Below are 27,495 nucleotides of genomic sequence, written 5' to 3' on the forward strand. Positions count from 1 at the left end.
TCAAAACATAGATGTGGTCCCCAAAATTCGAAACCCGAGTGCGGAGCAATGGGAGACTCTGCTGTCCAGCGACCGCTGCGAAGACCAGAAAGGTCTGGTACAGCGAGCCCAACGGGCGGCAGCAGCCAGCGGAGCCCTGGACTGAGGGCAACCGACCATTGTAAAAAGTGGACGAAGTCGACGGAGAAGACTCTTGTGGATACAACAAGCAGACATCTCTGAAGACGTCCAAAAACCGCCAAATAATATAGGACTAAATAAAGTTTTTCCTCCTCCTCCTCCTCTGTTGTAGGCCGTCATTGCACCCGCCACTGCTTCGGTGGTGGACGACGGCTCCTGTGGCGGCGCGCGTCTTTCTTTCCCTCTTCTTTTTCTTTGTTCGCTATTTTCTCTTCTGTCTGCATGAGGCAGCGGAGGTGGCTCAAATACAGAGCCAGTAGCAAGCCCGTGTTTTCCTTTCCTTTTTTCTACAGCCACAACACAACAACAACAGCTACAGAGCCAGTAGCAGGCCCGTGCATTTTCTTTCTTTTTCCTGCTGCCACAACAACAACAGCGCTGACATCGCACAGCACAGGGACGCCTCATTGTTTCGCCTCCATCGAAACGCAGTCGCCGGCGGCCATTTCTGCTTTGTTTTCAAGAGACGGCCACTGCATTTTTCCTCTCCGATATCTGAACAACTTTGACGAAGCAATCTGCTGCCTGCCTTAAAAAGCCGTTCCAATTTTGAAAAATTAGCCTTATGAGACACTTCCCGTAGACAAGCTTTTCAAGAAGTTTGCCACGCTATGAATTCTTTCTTGATTTTAAAAAGGACTAAACCTCCATATGTGAGTTTGTTCTAAAAGGGGACTTGATAATATCGCCTCTAGAAATAACCCATAGGTGATAATATTATTTATTGATTGATTGTTATAACGTTTAGTGACGCATCAAGCATGTTACCCCTCTGACTTCATATGGCTCCCTAAATATAGAAAACTGTAACCTGAAATTTTTTTTTGCAAAGTGTACCAGCGCACCACCTCGTTGACAAGCAATCAATTAAGCTGCGGCAATATTAGGTTAAAAAGTCGGGCTCCTCAACCCTCAGCCCAACTCATTCATTATGTGTGCCGATTTCCGGTAGCACCTTTGGTACAATGTAATAATGTTTTAGAAATAGACGAATAGTGACTTGAACAAAATTTCTGCGAAATCTTTCCCTGGAACCTCATTTTGTTGAGTGTTAATATGGCTGCATGTCAGTCCTTGTGATAGCAGGGCAGTGCTTTTGTTTTCTGAGGATCTTTTGTAAAGTCTTAACGTAATGCTATGTTGTCAGAGCTGACAACTTCGGAGGCAGATATACCAGCACTAACCCCAGTAAATTGATTGTAAACCTACGCGGCTTACTAGTATTCACACCACCTTACGGTCGCATTCTAGATATCAGAGTTACGCATCTGCTTTTGTTTCCGGAGGAGGTGCATCTAACTTGCCGTTAGAACATTTCCGCAAGGTTTCATGAAAGCCTTTCTGAAAAAGTGCAGCTGTCGTCCTTTCCAACCTGAATGTTTCTATACTTCTCGCAGAACTGCGTTGTGCATCTGGTGTTATACCGAACTATTCTTGAGTGTCATCTACTGATTGTTAGGCTGCCGCGTGTACCTAGCACAACCACATTAGTAATGCGAGAACAGCAGATAAGCAACCATGTTCCAGACCCATGTTGTAAAACTAAATACGTTGCAAAAACGGCACTTCGCGCACCGAATAAATACATTTAGTAAATTATCGAGATAAGCTCTATAAACACTAAACATTTTCAACTTACGACATTCCTACCGCCTTCTTATTTTGTGAATATTTATAAAAACAGGCAGCTGTTAGTCACATGAAGCGAGTAACTTAAAAAATCCCCACTTGCAAAATAAACATGTCGTGTATTAGGATACCTCCTAAATGTTCATTGCTGCATTCATACGCAAAGTTTCCCTCCCTTAAACTTGAAAAATGGTTGCGAAGCGTACCTGAGCAAAGATAAACTTTTGCAGTGACTTTGTTTTAGTCGTGACATTCAGTGTATCCAAATAATCTGCAGTAATAATAGAGACTTGGTAGCTCCAAATTGTATATGTGAAAGTGGGTAGCGTGGAACAAACTCCACGATGTTTTCCATGTAATCTTCGCTTTCCCTTCTGCAGTTAAGAAATCGTGTGCAACTATGGAGTGCTCTGTTGGTCAGTGCAAAGAGGGCGGCCCTAACCAAGCGAGATGTGTCTGTGAAAACAAATATGATTTAACTCTGGATTGCAAAGGTAAGCCACACAGTTTAGACGTTGCTGGAAACAATCCGGGCTTGAGTAACACATATCGTTTTACGTGACCTTCGTATGATATCTGACGCCGATGAGTAATAGAAAATGCGTACGTCTACTTTCTCTTTCCAATATTGTTGCTTCTGAGTTAAGCCGTTTTTGTGCATAAACTCAAAGTAGGCATCAAGCGATAAAAAATTGCGTATTTTGTTCTGCTCATATTTAGGGCACATACAAGACTGAGGCTGTTATCATGCATCAAAATCAAGGTTTAGTTATCATGTTTTGTGCATGCTGACTTAAACGTTTCTAATATATTTGAACTTAAACTGTTTTCTGAAATTTGCATAAAATGTTTTTCCTCGGCTTTTCAAGCTTTTTACATGAATGTGAAAAGCCTTTTATTGTGAACTGATCTCCGCATCCCTTGCCTCTTGCCATCTATTGAATCATGAAAATTACGTTATGTGACAGAAGGCTATTGTCCGATATGCGAAAGCGCCTTAAAATTATTTCAGTTAGTCGTTCTTGATTTCTTCCTTATTTCCAATCTGCTACGTTTAGCTTAACCAGGTGCAAAACACTTCACTAAAGCTTGAATTCAGCATTTTGAAGTCCTGACGCGCCTCCTTAAACATTAGACAAAAATGAAAATACGGTGCTCTGTCAATAGCAAAAAATAGTTGACACAATGTGGCTTTAACTTTCACGGGGTTTAACTGGCATTAAAAAGATGTTGACCTAGTTTAACCTCGGATAATGCTAAGTAAACATTTGGCATCTGAGTTGTTTAGACAAATTACCTGTTCAGAGTGAGTTGAAAAACTTTTATCAGTCAAATTTCACTCTGCCGTGGACTTTTCAAACAAACACGTGCTTTCGGAGAAAGAAATCCTTGGTCAATGATACTTGTAGGAAGTCAGTAGAAATGTTCAGTGAACGTCTTCAACGGCGTTCTTTGACAACGGCACGCATTTCGAGTCCAGGAGCCACAGTATTGAACAAATGCTGGATGCCCTCCTTGGAAGCTTAAGAAAAGGCTAAGCCTAATCGAATGCTTAGCAAAAAAAAAAAAAAAAAGAAGAAAATCTGGCTACTTGTTATTATCCTAACTCAAATACCTCCTTACTTACAGTAAACTATCCTTTACCGTGAATCCCAGCCATCCCCGTCCCTTCCCAACATGCTCAGGAGACGAGCCTACATACGGTGGATTCTTCTTGGGCTCTTTGCCTCTTTTAATTTTCCCCACTGTGGTCTACCGAGTTCCCTATGGCTTTTGTTTTGTTATTTGTCTTTTTGTTTCTCTGTATTACGTATTACAATTAAGTAAAGGTTTTCTACGAAACTTTTTGTGCTGAAGCACATAATTTTCTTATCCTTTATTTAATGCTTAATTCAACGTACCCTATACTCGGCTCTTCGAAAGAAGCCTCGTCTTCTGCTGGTAGTTTTTTGTTTTTAATTTAGACCTGTGAGATGCTTCTGTATGAGAAAGAATGAAATAGCTCAATACAAAGCTCATACAGTAGAAGAAAAGGATCAACCCTGGAGCACTGGGCAAGCGCCCAGTGCTTATGAGCGAAGTTGAATATCATAGATTGCTCGTTGGGCTAACATGTCATATTTGAAGAAAATAAAATGCAATCTGTTTTCGTATTATAACTTTATTTTGAAGGATGCGATCAATAATTCCTTAAAATATCTGCCTGGTTCTTGCTTTACGCCACCCGTTTCAGTTAAGCAGTCCTTCGTGGAGCAATGTGATAAGAAGAATGGCACTCCTGTTGTGGATATGTACTTGCTGGAAGGTGCGCGTTGCATCTGCGGGCATTGGAGTGTGATGAACAAGGATAAAACCAAGTGTGTTCGTAAGTACACATTCCCTTCATACATCACTTTAGTCACTCTTAGGCATTACGTGGCCATTGGCTACCACGTATCGAGTATGTGTGCTCTGGCTTGTAGACATCAATTACTATGCTATCCAATTGTTTGTCACATCAAAAGTCACTTCCACTGGTATTTCTAGATATGGTAGTGTTCACCCTAATGCAGATATGCATATTATTGCCACGAAGTAGACGAGCGAAGAGGACGAAGGTCTGGCGCTTGTCGCTCACTCTATGCTGTGGTGTCTCGCGCAATGCTTTTTCGCTGTATGCCTTGTCTTGTGCTCTGGACGTAGTACGGAACCACGTAATATATTAATGCTGAACGAACTTTCTCGCCAGTCGATTAGATTCGTAACGTCTACACCGAAAATTCCAGCGTGATCACAGTACAGAATGGTGGTACAGCCTTGTTTTTTATATCCACGTCGGGTAAAAGTGTTCAAGCATAGCTTGGATGCAACTGTGACATCACACAACCTACCGACGAATCATTACCTGGTCATGTCACCTGTCAAGTAGTTTCTTAAATGGACGCTCGTGAATTTTTGCTGACAACGCCTACGTGTCAACAACGCTAGGACCGTTGTTTTTTTCTAAAAGACTGAACTTTTAAGGCTCCCGCTCAAGAACATCTGCAAAATTCAAGGGGTGCACTTATGATGCGAAAGCACACAGGGGCGTCTTTCGTCTTGCGTTGGCTTTGGTTGATTTGATATATGGATTATGATATGGCATGGGTTTGATTTGGATTCCAGCTACTACTAATGTGGCTAGGCAATAAGGCATTAAGCCAATTAATCATGACCGGATTCGGTATTGGTTTGCTATGTGGATTCTGGATTAGAGTTTTTTGCTATTACTTGAATTCGCCCAATGGCTAATATGGCTAGTCAGTATACAATGTCAAGAAGACATCATAGCGAAGAAGTCATGATTGGATTTCATATTTTGTCTTTCTTTTTTGGCTTGTTATGTGCATTGTGTTGGACTGGTTTTGGATTTTTCTTTTGGCCACGCATTTCGCAGGCAGTAACCTTCTGCACGTGCCACTGGTCAGCTAAGGAAGTTTTTCTCCTTAAAAAGTAGTGAATTATATACCTTTCAAGGTAGTTCGCCTAACGTCCTTTAAGATATCAGGGGGACACATAAGCCCCGCCGTTAAGGGCATCACGCTATAGCGTACACCCACACGAACGATGTGCCTCACTTTTTCATTTTCTTATTTTTGTATCTACCGATACTGAGCATCAGCTAATATTGGCTTTCCATTCTGAGCAGTCCGGCACCTTTGAAAGGATATCAATTTTTGTTCAATATTCATATTAAGTAAATAATCGATAAATCACCCACTCCAAATTTTGCTATTAGCATAATAAATCACTGGTGTTTCATTCTGAGCAATCTGACACATTGAAACCCCGTTTACTAATATTTTGCTTTTCAAATATTTCCTTTCAATAATTTAACAATTAAACAATCGAAAGTTTCTCAATTAGCATCATTAAGCCTTGGCTTTTCATTCTGGCACTTATGAAACATTTCAACCCCCTGTTTATTTTTCATTTTTGTAAATTATTTCGGTTAATTAATTGATCAGTTACGCACTAGATTTTCTTAATTAGCATCAGCAAGCATTGGCTTTTCATGCGGAGCACTTTAACACCTTTAAACTCCGATTACAATTTTTTTATTTTTGCAATTTTTTCATTTAATTATTATTCAAATATTAACAATTACTTCATTATGTCATCATCATCTGCCACATAACAATTAATCATCAATCACTATAACCACAAGGTTCAATGATGGGATTTTAAGCGATTACTTGTACTGCTCGTTTGATCGAAAAACCGTCGAAAAAAAAATAAATATAGAAGATAAAATTAAATATCAAGATGTCAAAACTTCGTCCATGTGCATGAAACGCTATCAACAGATACGCTTATTGGCGGAGCTTAATGTCCCTGTAATATTTCCTTACGCAGCCCCCAATCTTATGGTACACATGGTATCGACTATGACATCGACTACTACGCTGGCAGGTTTTGGACCGAGCGAGCTGTTTAAAATACCGCTCAAAGTCGACGATACGAAGTGACAGACATGTCAGTGTAAAAACCGCCAAAGCCACCTTTGGATCTAATTATTCATTGGCGCCGATCATGCCGCCAAGCCATACAACACTGATTTCTCGCGTTACCATTTATTTATTCAATCTATCGACGACGCGGAGTCATGAAAATTATGTTAGAAAACTTATCAAAGCACACAGCCTTAGGTGCAAAGCCTCATATTTTCAGGATTCTGAACTTTTCGTGGCTTACTGTCAATATAATATCTAAAATAACGATTTGGGGACATTAGAGGCATTATTGTCAATGTGATGTCTAAAATAACAAATTTCAAGCTGCAACAGGACAATAGCTTCTTTTTTTCGATCTTGTTATGCGGTTACAGAGCAATAGTCTTCCTCCATGCAGTGTTGTAGGCTAATGTTTCTTCGCAGATTGCAACTCCTAATTTCCTTTATTGGCCCGTATGAAGCTAGAACGGGTTCAATGACTGTGGATAGTTTGTTTCCACGTGTGCATTCACAGACAAGTTATAGCTGGGCATTATATTCGGCACAATGCGTTCAAATGCCATTGTGTTTGTCTCGCGGGATAAATAACTTTTGCTCATCAAGTAAACGTGAAAATGAACAGAATGCCAAGAGTGGCAGAAATTAAGTGCCTTAAAACGCTGAGCGCCTAATGAGAGGCCACAAGACCATCCACCCTTCTTTTCTTCCTTCAAGCGCCTTCATTACGTTTTTATGCTTGGTAGGAACCGAAGTCATATTTTGGAGGGTACAACAAAATACAGTATTTGTTCTTCCTTTATAGGATTTACGAAGTATATCATCGTATTTAGAAATAAGACTCGGCATAAAATCTGAGATCGTTTCACCGCTATTCGGTTTTGTTCATAACCTCTTACCGAACCGACAAAAACCATCACTTTATCGATGCTCGGGGGAAAAATATAGACGCCGATGCGCACGGAGTAAGGAGGGACAGAAGCAACGAAGTAGACTGCGTCTGTCGAAATAGTTCGGGCTGATGGCAAAGAATCATCAGCAACTAGGACTAAAGAAACTATGTCATAATACCATATAAAATAATTATTAAAACTGATGCCTGAAACGGCGTCCAAATGCGGTCGAGAGTGATTACAGCAAACGTGATTACACGGGATGTCGAACACATATATCTAAAAAAAACCATCAAACTGGCTATTTAAGGTTTGTACACTGACACCAAGCATAAATATGTAAGCCCCTTAGATTATTATATCCGCTGTTGTTGCGGTGTCCGCATCAGCGCGACCTTGGAGGCTTTGTTTATGTTGCTATCGCCATGCTTACAAAGCAATTTCCCATCTGGGCTTGCCACTTTTGAAATATTGATGACTATCTGTGCATGCCTTCTTTACTTATAACTTCCGTTGTGTGCCAACTGGCCACACATTGTGACGAGTAGAGTCCATCAAAATATCAGAAGTTGGCGTCCGATGAAAAGCGACAATGAAAATTGCAACGGCTTAGGAGGTTCAACGCGCAACATTCAAAAAAAGACAACAGATCATAAACCAGCCCCAAAACAACACGTAGCCGTGGCGTCACAATGAAATCACCTCTCTCCCAGTCTCCGGGAGTGGTGGTGATCTCGATCAGCCGCAATGTGTTCGACATATGGACATCTGTGGAGGCTTCGATCACTGCTAATTTACATTTGCTCTACCGCATACATAGTCGACGCTTGTTCCATAGTGCTGCAGGAGAAGAAAGAGCTTTGTGGGTACACTGCCTCCTTTCGTACAGAACTCAATAGAGCTTCCACACTGGTGTGCGGGAAGTGGCATCAAACACTCTAAAAAGTAACCACCGCTCTTCACCAGTCTTGCGACTTTATAGCGCACACTAACTACATGCAGCTGTCAAGAGGCAGCTGGGACCTCTTACTTGTGTAAAAGTTGCTGATCGAGTCTAAGATCAGTGGCGCTTTTTGATGAGTGATGAACCGCGGGCGCAGTTCGGTGGTTGTAGCACCTTGCGCCAAGCGGCCAAATAGCTTTGCAGTACCTGCAAATCCCGAGCTGGGGTACTAAGGAAGCATTTTCAGTTTCCAAGAACGGACGTGCTTTTAATTCCCATTACCGGTTAACTGACATTGCATATGATTGTCAAAAACCCCTTGCCTGTAAGCCCAGTTTTTCAACCGAAAAGTGTGTCAATGAAGCATCAGTGATGCCTCGCCAAGGAACATTCAAATTAAGGAGTTAGCGCAATATACGAGAGTTTCCTGAATATGTTGTCTATCTTCTAAACCGTTTTATAATTACTTGACAACGAGGCGAAGTACGATATATTTATCATGGTATATTAGGCAGATATCTAATGTACGGCGATAATAAAATTTTACATTTCGTTCTTTGTATTTTATTTTTATTATTTCTGCCAGGCTTTTTTTTTATTTTGTTTTAACCCATTTATGTGTGAAGAATTTCTCGAGGTACCAGTATGTTTAGTACACATTTTCTGATTTTTCATTTATAACTGCACCCCTGCCACCATGTTTACTTCTGTGCCTGAGAACGCACGATTTGTGCTTAATTGTTGGTATATTCTCTTTTTTTCTATGAACGTTTCGTCATATTCTAGCCACCACGTGCTTGCATCCTGCACTCAGCTGCAAAGACCTGTGTGAAAAGGAACTTATCAATAAAGACCCACGTTGCTGCGAAGGATGGGACCAAAACAACTGTTCAAGTATGTACCCATTAAGTACACAGTGGAGCATGAAGTCTCCGTGTCCCTTTTGGGCTGCCCATATGTAGTCGATGTTGGCGCAGATATGAGATTTGTATTGTGATTTGTGGATGGCGCCCATTTGGGTCCCCTCAAGGCTGCTTAATGGTAGTGGCTGTGTTAATTTCGTCCTTGAAATAACATTTCAGAAAGAGGAAATATTTGCCGCTGCTTTCGTTTGCTCCAAATTGATGTCTTTTTTGTGTTCACAGAGAACCCACACAAACAGTTCAAATCTAACACAGAAGTTCAATAGAATTTCGTTCTAAACCTCTACCGCATATTTATGACAGTAAAAATATAATGATTACTTTCCTCTTGGAATCGTTTCTCGTAATATCGATATGTTTCATTATTCGATCGCATATTAGATATCTTTTGACCCAATCAGTGATTAGCACTACTTTAACCAGAATATAATTATATTCATTTTCCAGGTCATTCAATATATTCGTAATAACGTATAATATATAAAACAGGCTGCATGATATGTAAACTTTTGTACCAATGTTTTCGCGAAAAGGGGTGTGCAATTACAACCCTTTTTTTTTTATGAACTATCGTTTCTCTAAGCTTTCTGTCTATTTTAGTGTCCTGGCGGAGAGAAACGCTTGATGCTTATGTCTTTTGCGCGTGCTTTTTTTAGAGGCCCCTCCGAAGGACAGTTACTGCTCACCTGGCACCATCCGGAAGGACGGAAACTGCCAAGGTATGCTCAGGTTCAATACATAGGGGCACCGACAGGCGCGTGTGTGTGTTTACACAGAGCCTATCAATTCTTGGCGTGAGAAAAGGCATGGACTAAGACTACAGACAAGAAGGAAGTACAGAAACAAACACTGATTTTCAGTGTTTTTGTAGACGATGGAGTTATGTGTATTTCATTTTTGTGTAACCATAAAGCGCTCACGAAGTGCTTACATCACAAACCCTTGCAAGAACAAAGACCAAGTTGACAAGGAGATGACAAATTCCCAACATACACGAGCTGACCGTTTGGCATCTATCTCTTCATAGGTTCATTTATCGCGATGAGACTGAAGTGATTTCAGGAAAATTCTAACGCACACAATTTAATTAGAAAGGGAGAGCCACACCGCGCCAGCCAGCCATCGATGCGCTCCTTGTTACGCAGGTTCCTTCCTTTGGTAGTTTTCTTTGATTTTGTATTAACTATGAAAATAAAAGTATTGGCAAGGTTGCATTTTGAAAGAAGCACAAAGAGCACAAACAAAAAGGAATTTATTCTCAGTAAATGTGGGCAGAATGAGCAGTTCACTTGCCCGTTGGTAATTTAAGTGTTCCCTTTTACAAAGTTGCTTTCTTTACTCGCGACTAATGCAGCCAACTGGTGGCATTGCTTTCCTTTTCAGACGCCTGCGAGGCAGGAGAAGCGCAGCTCCTCTGCGAGAAAGGATGCAGGAAATCCCAAGTCCCTGGTAGAGCTTACGAGTGCAAATGTAATCCGGGGCGCGTGGTCGCAGAAGACGGCATCCAGTGCAAAGGTATAGATAAGACATATGTGGCTCTATTGTTAAATGCCTTCATGCCTTTGTAACATAGGCTTTTCCTTGCAATTTTGGGCACAGCCCCTAAGTAAAATGCGCAGAGTCGATATTCCTTCATATTCAGCCGTGATATTATAATCAGTGCTTACGGAAGCGACGAGCGAAAACCGATATTACATAGGGAAGGAGTTCTTATAACCATGCCTTGAAAGTCTTCCAGTTGCTTGTCGTAGCCTCTTACCATATTACTTTATTCCCGCCCTTAATATCACATATGTCATCTTGCCATGTACTTGCTTTCAAGCAGTCCTCAAGTAAGACCGCGAGCTCGATGCCTGACCTCTTTCATTTATGAATGCCCAAATTCGGACATGACTGTCACAAAATAAACATTTGGCTGTGGTTTAGCTTTGGTTAAACCGTGTTGAACAACGTTAGCAATACCTTGATGGCTGCGCTTGTGGTTCAGCATATGTAGTTTACCTCCATCGCTAGTCTTTTTTTCTTTTTTTAGTCGATATCTGTATCCATGGTCCCCTGGCAGGAGCTGCCAACTTGGGTATCTCGTTTCACATGGGACGGCTATGTCGAAATCAGCCTGCCAGGACCCTGGCAATCACGTTACCTGTATAGGCCACTGAGGCACGTATACGGCTTTAAAGCTGGGCTTTATAAGTAGGCTGGCAGGAGCTGCCCCTTGGGTCTCTCAAGGCTGAAACCTGACGCAATATTGCTACCGCAATAAAACTTGCGATATCATTTACTAACTACTTTTATCGTAAACTGAAAAATGGGATGCGCATTTTCTCGCGATCGCATAATATATTCCGGTATTTATATGATGTGTTGTTAATGAAATTGCTTCAAGGTGTGTAAAAATCCTGGCCGTTGAGCATGGCCTATAAGGATGTCAAACGAAACGATGCCATTATATCACAGTGATTACCCTCGAAAACAGCGCGCAAATTTGGCAGGCTTGTTTAGAGCATTGGAGCGGTGTGTAGCCTGTGAAAATACTTGAACATTTATCATAACTTCCTCGTTGCGATCTGTGCACTTATGGTTTCGTCACGCCTGAAGCTATGCGGTAGCGCCAGAGTGCAAAAATTATCTGTAAAAGCCGCTGTTCGCATTTTTTCTGCCTGCTCGCGTGTTCAAAACACTCCGCTATTTTATAAATATCGTGAACTTTATTTCTCGTGGTACCTGCAAACAAGCTTTAGGGTCAGTGAGCTCGAGGTGGGTTCCTTAGCGGCTCTCAGTGTGAAAATAAGGAGCTCATTTGAACGGACGTAACAATAATGTTACTTTAATACCAGGAGCCATAACGTGAGAGACCATTAAAAGATTAGAGGGGTTCAACGCAGCTGAACCGAACGCGGGACGAGAGCTTTACCTGTGAGCGACCGAGCGTTGCAATGAACATAGCCAACATTTTTTTTTTTACGCATCAAAAAAAGAAAAAAAGAAAAAAAGGGAACAAGTGAGACAGTTACCATGCCTTTTTCTTCCTATAAATCAATCAGTTTCTCTCACGGTGCAGTGTGGGTGTCCATGGAAAAAGTGTGAAACAGCGCCTTTTCTTGCTATAAACCATTTTCGAAGTCATTTAAAAGCGCAGAGCTGAAGGTGAAATAACACTTGGAAATGGCCTTTAATTGAGAGTTTTATAGGAAGGAAAGGTGTAGTGATGCGTCACACTTTTCCCATAGACACCTGACCCGCGCCGTAAAGGTCGTTTCCAAATGTTGTTTGACCTTCAGCTCTGCTGCGAGAATTCGAGCTTCGCTCCAAAGCATCGGGAATTTCTCAATATTTTGTGTTATTTGCACACATGCTATACTGAGCAATAGCTCGCTCCCTTTGCTGTTGCTTTCGAAGTGAAAACTTCACTACGTCATGTAAAGCTAAGGTAGTCATGCCAAGCTAGAGCCGCTACTGCGCATGCACCGTAACCATGGCAACAAGCCTGCCATTTTACAGATGTTTCGCCACTGCGTATTCCCATTGCCTGAAAACTGCAGCAACAGAAGCGCCGGGTGGCGTTACTAAAAAGTAAAACACAATAAAATGGCAGTCAATAAAGCTATACGTTTTTCTTTTTTAGTATAGATTGCAGTGGGCGTTCAAAGGCAGCTCTCAGCCACAGTCGGTTTTTAACATGCTTTAAATGTTTTTGTTTTTTTTTTTACGGACTTACGCTGCGGCGATTTTTCAAGTTAACTTATTCAACGTAGCAAGGATGGTGCGACGGCCGCCACCGATGTATTACGCTCTTTACAGTAAGTAATTTCAATCTATAATACTATTTTATTAATATTGCATTTCAGTTTCCGCACTGCGCTTCATGCTAGAACAAACCGTAAGTTGTGTTTTATTTTTGAGGGAAGCACCCGGCAATTTCGTTGCTGCAGTTTTCGGGGAACAGCAATACGCTCCGCCGCTGCGCTCGCTACATAGAAAAGGAGGAGGGTAGCGGCATCCCAGCAGATGTGATGACCAAGTAGAGCAAGAAGCGTCTGCCGGCATCGCATGCGCAGGGAAGGAATGGGGATCCTGCCTAAAACGCCCGCGAACGTTGACGCATTCGACTGACCTCTGATAGTGTTTGATGCAAAGCTCGTTCGTCCGTAGCCAAAACGTTCGCTTCACAGTCGGTTCAGCCGCCTTGAACCCCTCTCATTTTCTTGCCTCGCTTTGTCTCTTTTGTTTTTTATTTCTTTCTTTCTTCAAGCGCTTCTAGGCACACTCTTCGCTACGCAGAGAGAAGAAAACACATCAAAGGATGTACCCGTTGCATCGCATTCATTTTTTGTCAGACAGCGCTGCTACTGTCTCGCACAACTAACCTGGTGCCTATCAACAGCCACTTTGACAGCCCACCCTTCGTGAATTACCTCCTCTTTCGCCACCTTAGGAAACCAAAATGTGGTAGTTCAGTCATACGCCAAGAAATCAGCTCATTTCTGAGCCTCTCTGCTCGCAGTTGCGCGCCGATTAGTATATGGCAACCTGGGATCCCGCGGCGATGGCTGCAACAGCCTCGTAGTCACGGGATTGGCGCTGGTGCCCTGCTTGGCCATTGTCATGAGATGTCACGCCAACCGGTGATATGACCGGCGGCAACGGCTTCCACCACTCCGTCCGAGAAAATATTCTGATTATTTCCCCTTCAACAGTAAAACAACGTTTTTGATGGTTCTTTTATAGATAAGTAACGTTTGTCAGTCAAATTTTAGGGCAAATAAACGTACGAAATCTTTCTAGCGCAACATACCCTCCTGAAACACTTCTTTTTCCTTGACACCCCCCGATGTGATTGCGCTCCAAGAGACTGGAACCAGGCCCTCTTTACAGGGGTACGATGTTTACGAGAGCCAAAACGGAGGTAAAGCAGCCGTTCTAGTCATCAAAGCCATCACCGCAATCAGGCACGATACCATCGCCGACACGGACATCGAGCACGCGCTTGTCGAAATCATTCCGAAAAAGCGAAAGGGAAGGAGCACATTCGTACTAAACGTGTACAGCCCGCCAAGACAAAGAAAAGCCAAATTCTTCGAACTCTTCCACGGAGCGCACAAGCTGGCCAAAGAAAATGCACTCATTATCGTGGGAGATTTCAACGCCATGGACACGAGTTGGGGATACCGGAAACAAGATATCAAGGGAAGAACATTAGCGGACGTAGCCGAATATTTTGGCTGTAAGCTAATCACAGATCCCGCGACCCCCACGAGAATCGGTAATAGTGTGAGCACGGACACTTGCCCGGACCTCACGTTCGTAAGGAAGAGCAAGGAGTCACAGTGGGAAAACATGATGGAAAACCTAGGTAGCGATCACTTTATCCTCCGGACGCGAATAGCATCGGAAAGGGTAAGATGCCGGATCGGACAAGCAAAACTCACGGACTGGAACGCGTTCCGCGGGGCTTGCAAAAAATCTGAAGGCGGCATTCAATCACTAGAAGACTGGAGCGGCATGTTGACAGAAACGCGAGACAAATGCACAAAAAGTGTAAGACGAACAACAACAACGCCCGAAGTAGACGGGCACCTTCTGCGACTATGCCAGCACCCAAGGCATACTCGGCCATACTAGAAAACTATAGAGGAAGAAGAATGCGATATCCCCCACCGCACAGTTCTCTCACCAGAGAGGAAACTGTCATATGGAGACAATTACAGACGGGTTCATACCGAAACCTACACATACTAAACAAAATGCACCCTACCATATACGCTGACAGATGTCCGTGGTGCTATGAAAAACCAACACTATATCACATCACATGGGCATGCCAAAACATAGATGTGGTCCCCAAAATTCGAAACCCGAGTGCGGAGCAATGCGAGACTCTGCTGTCCAGCGACCGCTGCGAAGACCAGCAAGGTCTGGTACAGCGAGCCCAACGGGCGGCAGCAGCCAGCGGAGCCCTGGACTGAGGGCAACCGACCATTGTAAAAAGATGGACGAAGTCGACGGAGAAGACTCTTGTGGATACAACAAGCAGACATCTCTGAAGACGTCCAAAAACCGCCAAATAATATAGGACTAAATAAAGTTTTTCCTCCTCCTCCTCCTCCTCCTTGAAAGCAGCCTTCCACAGCGTTCATCGGTCGCTGCCTTTCCACGCCTGATTTCCGCAGCATTTGTGAAGGCATGCGCACAGAAAATCTTTTCGTCTGCAAGTTTCCCAGGATTCCTTCCTAATCTTTGTGCAAAATTTTACTTTATGCTTTGTTTGCATTCTGCGCAGTCTGGTTACCAAGATGATCTGCAAATGTTGTCTCTCTTCCTGTGGTGTTTTTCAGTGGATTACAGCGGAAATATATGCTCAGAAGAGGAAAAGCAGAATTGTCTCCCAGACCAGGAATGCGTCATTAGAAACAAGACTGCCTTCTGTGAATGCCCACGTAATCAGCATCTAATAGACGGACAATGCACAGGTATGCTTTGTACTCTAGCACTCGAGTGAAAAGCCTCTCTGCGCTGACTCTGTAAGGCTGATCCTAACCGTTGGGGTTTATTCCGACTGCGTCTTCCGTGTTTCGATAGAGAGGAAGAAGAAGGTGCCCGTGTACTTAGCGATGTCCGTGCTTATGAAACAGTGCCAAGGTTCGAAATTATTCGGAGCCCTCCACTTCACCGTCCCTCATAGCCGATCTCGCTCTGAAACGTTACACCATCTAAAGAAAGGAAACATTCCACTGTTGCAATTAAAATAAATTTACTGTCGCAGTGGCTACGAAGAGAACAAAATTTATATTGCTTTACGCAGTAAATTATGCATAAAATACCGCGCATCGCGTAATGTTGGAAATCTGGCTTTCGCTTAAATATGCATGAAAAAAAAAAAAAAACGCCACACAAAAGTTTGAAATTGCAGCGCCTCGTCGTTCCTCCACATATTTTGCAGATATATAAAGGCGCTAGTTTATATTTAGGAATTTAGTTTTGGCATTAACAAATTAATACAATAAATAGATTTGCCCGTTTCAGGAACAATTTCCGTGCATAATTTAGAGCAGCAACTGCTATAAATAAGAGCGAGCTTAACATTTTCCTCGGCACCTGTCAGTGCTTTCTGCAATTTGTATGCAACTCTGCTTTATGAGGCGATTATATAAATTGACGGATATTTCTTGAAATAATTCTGCGTTACTGGCCGCTAGCTGTCGCTTGGCTTTACATTACAAAATATGCCGAGAAATTCTGTCCGTGACATGCAGACAGAAATTCACGCCCTTTAAGCAATCAAGGAATGATATACACACACAGTTTTTCTTTTTATTCATTGCACCTTGCCTAATACGTCGGGAATTTTTTACAGTGAGCACATTTTCTATAAGGTAAGTTTGAATGTTTAAGGTCTCTAAAGCAAAGCGATTAATAGGGCTTAAGTACCGACTGCGCGTTATTATACAGCGTCCTCCTATTTTGAGAAAGCCTTGAGAAAGGAGACTCATGGGTGCGTGACAGTGCTTGAATCGTTCATATTTTATTTACAGACACACTTCATTTCAGCGCAGCAGATACCAGGACTAATTAATTTTCATTTTGATTCGTTCTTTGAGGCAGTAGGTTGTACAGTCACTTAACGTAACGTGAGCCAAATTTCTCTTATCAACTTTACCCGATTTCTTGTCCCGTATAACGAGTAGTAATGTCCTTCGCAAAGTTTGTGCAGGAGGTATCTTAGACTTCAGTGTAATAAAGGCGGGATATAAGACGATGATTATTATAAGAATTGTTTTGAGCTGCTGTCTCATGTTTTGCTGTCGACTGATTATGTTCACTGTCTTCCTAGCTTTCATCTTTTGGCCCTGATTGATCTTACGCTATCTTCAAACAAAATTTAGGTTTAGTTTGCTTTCGTCTAAGACACTGGTGAGAGGAAAGCGCCATCATCATAGCTCAAAATAAGTCAGATAAATATAACCTGTGATACACTACGTGTGTCTTTTCATGACTTGCCTCTGGTCTTTTCAAACTAAGTAGTAAACTAATTGGTTAAAACATTCCTACGGTTGCACGAGAACCAGGCTGAGTGCTAAGCCAACTTTTCAGCAAAATATATTATTGGTGCACGCTTGATGAAGTCGGGAAACGTAGGAGAGGCGATCCATACAGATTTCTTGAAAGGGCTTAATCGGAGGCAGTATTTGGTTCAGATAGTCCAGCTGATCTGACAGAAGGCGTTTTGCGTCGCTGGTACTCACGGCACGTTTTCACGTAATGGGCAACGTCGGCAGGTAACCGCGGCCAGTAATACCTGTCTTGGATCTGATGTAACTAACGTGTTCGCCATCCCAACGTGAACTGCTGTCGGTTCATCGTGGAAACAATGCAAATTTTCTTTCGAAGTTACTTAGGCACGACAATTATGTATGTGTTCCGGTTGGGCACGATGTTCTTCACGAGGACGTTGTTGCGCAAAGCGAAGGACGACAACTGACGCCCGAACAGAGTAGGAGGAGAGGTAATTTTGCATTCTAAGTAATTAACTAGATCTTTCAACTCAGGGTCCCAGCGCTGCTGTTTGCGAAACAGCTGCGCTTACTAGTCCAAAGGAGGCGTCATCGTCGTCTTTCGAAGGCGCGTCAACAGGGGCCCGGGAAACGCAGTTCTCATCGGAATGCTTGCGACAAGACTTGTAGACCACTGTGATATTGCATTCTTGGAGTCTTAAGCTCCATTAAACAAGACGGTCGGAGCGGTCTGAAATTAGTGAGCCAGCAGAGTGCATGATGATATCTAATTACCTTGAATGGTCGACAGTATAGGTACGGACAGAACTTCGATGTGGCCCAGACGATCGCGAGGCACTCCTCGTTCGTCTAGTAAGTGGCTTCAGCTTTGGAAGAGACTTGCTAGCGTACTGGATAGCTTTATACTGTCCGGCACTCTCCTAAACGAGAACGGCACCTAGGCACACACTGCAAGCGTTAGTGTGAATTTCAGTCTAGGCATTTTCATCAATGTGACCTAGGACAGAAGAGGACTGCAGGCGCCGCTTAAGCTTGAGGAAGGGTTCTGCTTGCAGCGTTTCCCATTTAAATTGCATGTCAGCCTTTGTAAGCTGCGTCACAGTCTCGACAATGCGCGAAGAGTTCGTCACAAATCGCCGGTAGTATATGCGCTAAGTTCAAGAAATCGGCGCACTGTTTTTTGTCACCCTGCTGTGGAAACAGCGCGATCGCAGCATTTTTGTTTAGGTCTGGAACGAACTGCGTCCTTGCCTACAATGAGGCCTAGGAACAACAGCTCCGCGTTAGAGATGTGGCAGTTCTCCGCTTTGAAAGTTAGCCCTGACTACTTGATTGCGTCGAACTATGTGCGAAGCCTTTGCAGGTGGTCTTCAAAGGTAGAAGAGAAGATAACGACGTCGTCTAAGTACACCAGACAAATATACCACTTCAAGTCATTATTCGTTAGAATGTCGCTGGTGCGGAGCAGATGCCCAATGAAACTCGAAGAGGCCGTCTGGTGTGATGAACGCGATGTTCTCGCGATCTCTTTCGTCGACCGCAATTTGACAGCAGCCGCTCTTGAAATCCATCGATGAGAAGTACCTTGCATTGCAAAGCCAGTGCAGTGTGTCTTCGATGCGAGGGAAAGAGTAAACCTTCTTTGATGGCTGGATGACCTTGCCATGAAGTATTTAATCATCTTGCTCGCGAATGGCTTTGCGTTCTCGTGGCGCTATATGCTAGGAGCTTTGACATAATGGTTAGGTGTGTTCGGCCGTGATAACGTAGGGCTTGGCAAGTGGTGCTTGTCGCACCTTCGACGCTGACGAGAAGCCCTCGCGGTAGCTTTGAAAAATGGTGCGTATCTTGTCCTTGTTCGCTTGATCTGGGCGACGTAATTACGTTTCCACAGAGGTCGTTTAGAGCAATGTGATGTGTGGATGTTGTCATAGTAGGTATGGTGTTGTCCGTCGAGAGCTTGATAAGCTTCGAACGAAGGTCGATGATCGCCGGATGTTGACTGAGAAAATCCATACCCAGAACATCCCAAGTGGTCGTCACTTTCTTGAGCTGGGCAGCTAACGATCCACTAATGACAGAATAGCCAGCTCCGGTGTTCGCTAACGCAGTAACCGTACGACCATCGACAGCCATTTAAGGTCACTTGTTCGTATCTTGCATTGCGTGTTTGCGTAGGTGTCAGATCTCGGCTCCGTCTTGTACTAAGGTTGCGACCGGGGCACACCATTGTCACTTCGTTGGGCGGCCGTGTGGGATTCAACTCCGTTCGGTTGGTCATCGGCTTCGTCATATGGAGTGGTGATGTAATGAATACGTCGTCGTCATTTGGCGTTGACGATGGAGGATTTTCGTTTTTTTTTTTTTTTTTTGCCATTGAGCAACGTCACGTCCGAAGGGTGCTGTTTTCAGTTTCTCCTAAGGAGGCTGGAGGACCTTTCTCGCACACTTCCATTGTAGTTGCGTCCCGGTGACGCAAAACGGGCGCTCAAGGCGAAGGGGAGCGATACCGGCGGTTTGGTGACTATCCACTGCGCAAGCATAGATGTCATTCTCCACTGGCTGCTTGTCTGGGCAAGGTCGTGGAGCGTCGAATTCAGAACCGCGGAGGCCGATACGTGTGTACTGGCAATGACGAAGGATGTGTCCAAGCTCACCGCAATAGAAACAGATTGGGCAGTTGTTCGATGTCCTCCAGGCATCGCACTTCCTGGGGCTGGCGGGACGTTGCTTAAGCTTGGTGGATGGGGGCGATGCGGCGGCGTTCAGGAATAGCCTCTTCGTGTCGATGGAAGCTTGGACGGTCTCGTCCTATAGCACGTCGGCGTAATGCTGCAGCATAGTTCATCAATGTTCGTTGATGTGTTCGATCTGTCGCAGTCGTCGCTTGACGAAAGCCCAATCCTTGCTGGATGACGTCCGTTAGCGACGCAACCAGCAGCAGCGTTGGCGATGACAGTAGTCGGCGCAGTTCTTCTCGACCGACCTCACTGATAATCCCACCGTGGTTACGCGTCGCAGTTGCTTCCAGAGAAGACTTGGAGAGGCCGGTTTTACTGTCTTGACTGGGCGTCTAGGGTCCGTTGTACTGATGATGCTTCTTTTCCAAAAACGGTCACAGTTTTTGGTCAGTTTCTTACGAAGCAAGCGAAAAACGATTCTTCGACGTCTCGCATTAACAATCCACTTTCGCTTTTTTAGTCATTGCACTGCCTGCGCGGCGAAATAGGCGCTTTACTTCTTCAGCATAATTAAGGAAACTCATTTGGAAGCTGCCTCTTATTTTGGAGGAGCATTTCCGCTCTTTTTTTTCGGGACCTGTACATGCCGTCAGAAACAGTACCTTAAATGTGTCCCAATTCTTCAGAAAAGTTTTATGATTTTCAAACCACACTCAGGCTGACCCTTGAAGTTCAAAATAGAGTTGCAATAGCTTTCTAGCGTCGTTGCACACGTCAAATCTTGACACACGGTCGAACAGATCAAGCCACTCTTCCACACTTTCATCTTGACGGCCGTGGAAGGAGAGGGAGAGTCTCACAAAGCTGCACGAACACGAGAGGCTGTGTCTATTTGGACTGGCTGCGTCGTCGTCGCCATGGTCCACCTAACTGGTTTCAGCACCACCACCAGATGTCGCGTAGTAACTGCATGAATGCCGTTGGAGACAAGTGAGGAGACTTCAGTTGCGCTCACATTAACTCTTGTTGTTGCGACTGAATGAAGATTAAAAACAAAGTGGCTCTGTAGCTGAGCCAGCTCCGCTGTCTCGTGCGGACAGACGAGAAAATAAAGGAAAAAGAAAACATTAGCTGGGGTTTAGCTTTAGTGAAACCCGGTATGTTGCGTAAGTAAAGCCGACGTAGCTTCTTCTGCTTCTTTTTCTTCTCCTTCGTCTTCTCCTTCTGCTACTTCTTCTTCTTCTTTTGCTGTGCGATGTGGCTACCGACCGGGTTTGCCCGACGGCTTGAAGAGGGGCCCCATCTGCAGTCGCTGTAAAGGTCAAACGTTGCTACCGGCCTGGTTTACGCGACGGGCTGAAACCTGGCGTCGATTTATTTATAGGAAGGGAAAGGCGCGGCAACTGTCTCACTTGTTTTCTGTGGACACCGCAACCGCGCCGTAAGGGAAGGGAGGAAGGTGGGAGTGAAAGTGGAAAGGGAGAAAGAGGAGCCGTAGTGGAGAGCTACGGAGTAATTTCGACCACCTGGGGATCTTTAACGTGCGCTGATACCGCGATGGGGCTGGTACAGGTGGGTCTCCGCCGCTTGCGGTGGGGGCTAGCCTGGCACCGAAGTTTTATCTGTTGTAGGCCGTCATTGCACCCGCCACCGCTGGTGGTGGACGACGGCTGTAGCGGCGATCGTCTTTCTTTCCATCTTCCTTTTCGTTCTTCTTTATCAGAGGAGGCTAACCAAATACACCGAAGAGAATGATGCGTGGCCGGCTGAATTGGTCGGATTCAGGCCCGGCCTTTGTACGCAAGATACCATGCTCAGACTACATAACGATGTTGTCAGAGACTTCAGGAAAAAAAATACGAAAGCTATTCTAGGCTTAGACCTTAAGAAAGCTTTTGACAACGTCAGTCACGACGCCATTCTCGACGGGCTCGCTGAGCTTAGAGTAGGCGAAAGAACCTACAACTACATTAGATCATTCCTGCGAGACAGGACGGCGATCATCAGCTTTCAGGGCTTATGTTCGGAGGAGTTCCCGCTGGGTAACAGAGGCACTCCGCAGGGGGCTGTGCTCTTACCTTTCCTTTTCAACATCGTAATGAGGAAGCTCCCCAGTAAGCTTGGCCATCTCGATGACTTAAAACTAAGCATCTACGCGGACGATGTGACCATCTGGATGTGCGAAGGGAACGACTCGTACATCACATCCAGGCTCCAAGAGGCAGCAAATATAATCAGCTATCACGCAGAGGACGTAGGTCTATGCTGTTCGCCAGAAAAATCGGAGCTCCTGGTAATGGCCAGCAGTAGTGGGAAGATAACTCCAGATATCAAAATTAAAGTCAACGGAAACGAAGTCCGGAAAGTAGATGAAATTAGAATATTAGGTATGATTATCAACCGCAGGGGTAGTAACAAAAGCCTGATTAAGAAATTAAAAGATCAGGCGGAGCTCGTAGTCAGAGTATTTAAGAAGACGTCCAACAAAAGGAGTGGTCTCACGGAGGCTAGTAGACTCAGACTCGTACAAGCTTTTGTCACGAGCAGAATGTGCTGCGCGACTCCATTCCTAAATATCAACAAGACCGAAGAACACAAATTAAACACCATAATTAGGAGATGCACGAAGTGCGCTCTAGGACTCCCCATAACTACTTCTAACGACATTCTAGAGAAAATGGGGTTGCATAATGAGTGGAAAGAGCTGGCTGCGGCGGTCAGTCTGTCCCAGAGAGAGCGACTCGCAGGAACGGCGGTGGGTAGGCAAATCCTCGATTGGGTAAACCTACTAGCGCCCGGGGAAGGCGAAAGTGTCAGAGAAAGCATAGATCGAGAAATCAGAAAGCATCTATACGTCTCGCCCATACCGAAGAACATGCACCCCGTACACGACGAGGGGAGGAGGAAAAGCAGAGCTAAGCACCTCGCTAACAAATTGGACGAACTCCCGCCGGGATCGGTCGCCTACACCGATGCAGCGATCGGGAAAGAAGGCGACGTAACCTCGGTCGCCCTATTGGACACTGGGATCGCCATAGGAATAGAAAGAAATCGAGATCTACCGCCGGTAGAGGCGGAGGAGATTGCAATAGCCATTGCCATTGCACGACCAGGCGTGAAACACGTCATCAGCGATAGCAAAGCGGCGGTTAGAAATTTTAGCAAGGGTAGAGTCAGCAATCGTGCTGCAAAACTTCTGAACGAGTCGTCTCTCGCCGAAAGCGTGACCATAATCTGGACCCCAGCACACGCCGGTCTCGCCGGCAACGAGGCTGCCCACATGCTCGCCCGCTCCTCGCTACCTCGGGGTGCTGCGGACGCCTCCACAACATCTAAAACCAAAGAATGTATAGGTACCTTTAGGGATGTAACCGACAACTTGAAGAAAGACCGGAGGATATATCCGCCACCGGTTAGATCCCTGAGTAAAAAGGAATCGTACGACTGGAGAAGACTCCAAGCTCGAAATTTCTTTTCGCCCCTGTGGAGGAGTTGGACGGGTGCCAGAGGGCGGAAGAGGGACAGTGCAGAAACCGAAATTTGTAAATTTTGCGGCCACGTGGCAACATTAGATCATGTAATATGGAGATGCGTTCGTGCCCCAGGGCGCAACGCGATTAAAACTAGCGATGAATGGGAGACCACGCTAAAAAGCTCCGACGAAAAAACACAGCGATTCGCCGTCCGCCTGGCGGCAGAGGCTGAAGACCTCTTCTCCTAGACGAGGCCGGGTGTCCTCTGGCCGCGGTGTGACAGACTGCCTCCCCGGACGCCTGCGTGCGGACACGTAGGTGGCTGCTGCACCATATTCGGCGGAAATAAATGTTCTTCCTCCTCCTCCTCTTCTGTCTGCACAAGGCAGCGGAGGTGACTCAGCCACAGAGCCAGTAGCAGGCCCGTGCATTTTCTTTTCCTTCTTCCTACAGCCACAACAACAACTGACATCGCACAGCATACGGACATCTCTTCGTTTTGCCTCCATTGTAACGTAGCCGCCGAGGTCGGGTTCGAACCCGGGTACTCCGGCACAGTAGTCGGGCATCTTACCACTGCACCACCCCGGCGGGGCAAATAAAAACCTGGCGTTGTATTGCTTACGCAATAAAAGAAGAAGGAGAGAAAGACGCGTGTCGAAACAGCCGTCGTCCATCACCGAAACGGTAGCAGGTGCAATGACGGCCTACAACAGATAAAATTATGGTGGCAGGCTAGCCCCCGCCGCAAGCGGCAGTGACCTTTTAGTCCTAGCCCCGTAGAGCCAGGAGCAGCCACCCCCGGCTGAAAATTCTCACATTAACTCTTCATTGGGTTGACGTGCCCCCGCAAAGGAACTAAGCAATCGACGGCGGTGATAGCAGCCGTGCTCGGCAGTCGTCGATCTACGAATATTCCGGGAATATGTCAGGGCTAATTTTAAAGTCGTCCCAGAAACATCTTGAAGCATCTAGAAACATATCACTAGCACAACCGAGAAAATTGTAGCAACAGACGCTCGTGGCTGGAACCAATTGTTATACATCTCGTCTCATCACTGCGCAACAAAGGAAATAATTACACCTTATCTCGCTACAATGAGCATAAACAAACAAAGAGTGAAAAATCGTTCCGTGCGCTAAGTGATGAGGCTGCATGCTAGCGGCAGTTAATACACAAAGTTTTCGATAGTCCATGGCAGTATTCTCTCACTTCCTATTACCAGGTTTCCCAGTGTCGTTATAGGCCAGTCGGACAAAATTTTAAAACATTGTTGCTGTTATTATTCATTATTAAGCTGATTATTTCGTTACACAGCCGACTCAAATTGCAAGAGATTTACTTTGGCAGGGCAGGGTGTGAAATATTTGCGCATATCTTTATTTGCGAATGTGGTTTAAGCATTTTTTCGCTTTTATGATGCTATGTTTTGTTGGTAACAGGTGAATGTTCTCAAAACAAATGCCACGAGGATTTCACCGATTGCGGCGTGTACAACGGGCAGCAACAGTGCTTCTGCCCATGGACACACAGGAAGTCCTCACCTAGGAGTGGAATCTGCACATTAAGTGAGTACATCAAAAATTCATACCTGCATCACTAAGAGGGCACTGTAAATTAAAACAATTTTCCTTCTGGCGTATACAGTCAAATCGTTTTTAGACACAAACTTAACCAGTACTAAGCTGTGAATCACCTGCATATTTATGCTATCGTTCTTATGAGTGTCTTTTGCGGCACAAAAAGTCACGCAATTTAAGGACTCCTTTTTCGGGGTCTGTGCAAACAGCGAAATATAATTTTCTCCGCTGCACTCTCACCTACCTGGGGTGAATCGCGCAGATCATGTTTCTTGCGAGAGAGTACTTTGATGTGGTGGAAAGCATCTGCACGGAATACCCGGCTACCACACTCGTCCTTAAGAAAATTACCGAAGAAAATCATTTAGATATGAAGACAAAATATTTTTCTTCCACTTCGCAGAGAACGATAATGACGATTTAGAGCACTTTTTAAAATTGTTGTTCTTAGCAGTAATATAATGATTCAGCAATAGCGAATTTTATTATGATGACCTTAACTAGCCAACGTGATATGATATTGACACATGCCATTCATAGGCGACGAAGATTTGAACCGGCGATTCGGAGAAGACGACGAAGCGAAACAGTGCTCCGCTTTCGTGCAGCCCTGACTGGCTGTTGGTGTCCTTCGGTGTCAGAGTGCCAGAACGCCTTCTGTGTAACGTTACGTTACAAATCTGGTGGAGGCATCGCCAGGTATCGATCCAGTCCTGCAGAATCAACCTGCCAATACGGAGCTTACCCCCGTACATCAACGCCTCGGCCGCCGCCTACGTGGAGAGCCCCCTGAATTCGGACCCCTTCCGGCTGCTACCAGAACGACGCATCCTCAGACGGCCGTCGAACCTGCTGCAATGACATCTGAGAGCAGGCTTCCCACCCACATCCTGTGTCATCAGCCGCGAACACCCCCCTCCTTTCATGGCGACGTGTTCGAGGACGCCGAGGACTGGCTTGAGAACTACGAGCGAGTTGCTCGTTACAACGGGTGGACTGATGAGCGCAAGCTCCACAACGTGTACTTCGCCCTTGAAGAGTCTGCACGGACATGGTTTGAAAACCATGAGGCTGCCTTCCCATCCTGGGCAGCCTTCTGTCGTGATTTCAAAGCCACCTTTCCTAGCGCCGACCGCCGGGAGCGAGCAGAAGCTGCGCTACACTCGCGCAATCAGCGCCCGAACGAGAGCGTGCGTATGTTCTTTGAGGACATGACACGCCTTTTCAAGCGTGCAGACCCACAAATGCCTGAAGATAAGAAACTGCGTCACCTGATGCGGGGCGTTAAACAAGAACTTTTCGCCGGACTGGTGCGCAGTCCACCGCGCACTGTGGCGGAGTTTCTCAGCGAGGCAACGACCATGGAGACAACGCTGCAACACCGAGCCCGTCAGTACAACCGTGACGTGAACATCATTGGGTCCGACGCACCTCCTGTGCATATCGGCAGCGACATGGACGCGCTACGAAATCTCATCCGTTCTGTCGTGCGGGAGGAACTGCAAGCGCTCCGGATGCCTTGCAACACAACAGCTTTTCCTTCACTGGCTGAAGTCGTCCGGGACGAGGTGCGTATGGCAGCTCAGCAAGTTGCTGACGTTCCCCAGCAGCGCGTTCCCCACCAGACGATCGACGCGAGGCCCACCTACGCGTCCGTATTACGTAGGGCTCCCCCGCCGGATCATAGTATCAACGCCGCAGCTCCAGCAATGGAGCCGCAGGGTCCTCGCATGGAGGGACTCGCATGGAGCCGCATGGGGCCTCACTACTCCCCTCCGCCAATCTACCAGCGACCCCGTCAAGTATGGCGGCCCCGGGACCGTCGCCCCCTGTGCTATCATTGCGGGGAAGCCAGTCACCTTTACCGGGCGTGCCCGTACCGCCGCGTCAACATGCGGGGTTTCGCCTCGGAGGAACTCCACCCTCGGAATGACGAACGGCCTACTGAGATTGCAAGCGACCTTGCAGCGCGACAGTATCCCGTAACGTCCGGTTACCAAGAGCGTCGGTCTACGTCCCCGACGAGCTACCGCTCTACAAGTCCCCATACTTCCCGACGCCGCTCCTCTCCCAGCCCTAGCCGGGAAAACTAATACCAGCGGCCTTCGGAGGCAGGGTCGCTGATGTCGGGAAATGTGAAGATCCTCCGTCATCGTCAGGCCGACCCGACGAGATTTCGCTTGTGTCAGGTAGCGACAGCATCCGGCATACTACCTCCGATTTATGTGTAAAGATTGATGGAATGGATGTCACCGCGTTACTCGACACTGGTGCCGATTATTCAGTAATGAGCCGTGGTCTCGCCCGAGAATTGAAGAAAGTTTTGACACATTGGTCCGGCCCGAAAATTCGCACGGCGGGAAGTCACTTGATCGAACCTGCAGGCAAGTGCACAGCGCGGGTCGGCATCCGTGGTTTTGTGTATGTCGGAGAATTTATCGTGCTTCCTGAGTGTTCGAAAGACTTGATCCTCGGTCTAGACTTCCTGCAGACCAACGGCGCTGTCATTGACCTGAAAGAAGCGCGTGTTTCCTTTTCGACGAAACGAGCCGTGGCGCGCATTGAAAACGAAGATCCGGGTCTGAACGTTTTGCGTATAGTCGACGATGACGTGAGGGTTCCGGCACGTTCTAGTGTGTTGGTTCTTGTAAAGCATGACTTATTCCACGATTACGAGGGCATCGCGGATGGGCACCTTCCGCTACTACTCG

General features: G+C 45.6%; 1 protein-coding gene across 2 annotated transcripts in view; it reads left to right on the top strand.

The window, feature by feature from the left end:
* LOC146185047 (glycoprotein antigen BM86-like) overlaps window positions 1-27,495 on the top strand; it is a 70,160-nt gene that overhangs the window by 11,485 nt on the left and 31,180 nt on the right. For both annotated transcript variants that reach the window (XM_084606035.1, XM_084606037.1), the window contains exons 3-9: window positions 2,190-2,303; window positions 4,043-4,174; window positions 8,901-9,008; window positions 9,694-9,756; window positions 10,421-10,552; window positions 15,373-15,507; window positions 24,647-24,772. In XM_084606035.1, coding sequence (XP_084462161.1) covers window positions 2,190-2,303; window positions 4,043-4,174; window positions 8,901-9,008; window positions 9,694-9,756; window positions 10,421-10,552; window positions 15,373-15,507; window positions 24,647-24,772 — 810 coding nt within the window. The remainder of the gene's footprint in view (window positions 1-2,189; window positions 2,304-4,042; window positions 4,175-8,900; window positions 9,009-9,693; window positions 9,757-10,420; window positions 10,553-15,372; window positions 15,508-24,646; window positions 24,773-27,495) is intronic.

Source organism: Amblyomma maculatum, chromosome 6 (genome assembly GCF_055883805.1).
Source record: "Amblyomma maculatum isolate TAMU_Amacu chromosome 6, ASM5588380v1, whole genome shotgun sequence".
NCBI lineage: Eukaryota > Metazoa > Arthropoda > Arachnida > Ixodida > Ixodidae > Amblyomma > Amblyomma maculatum.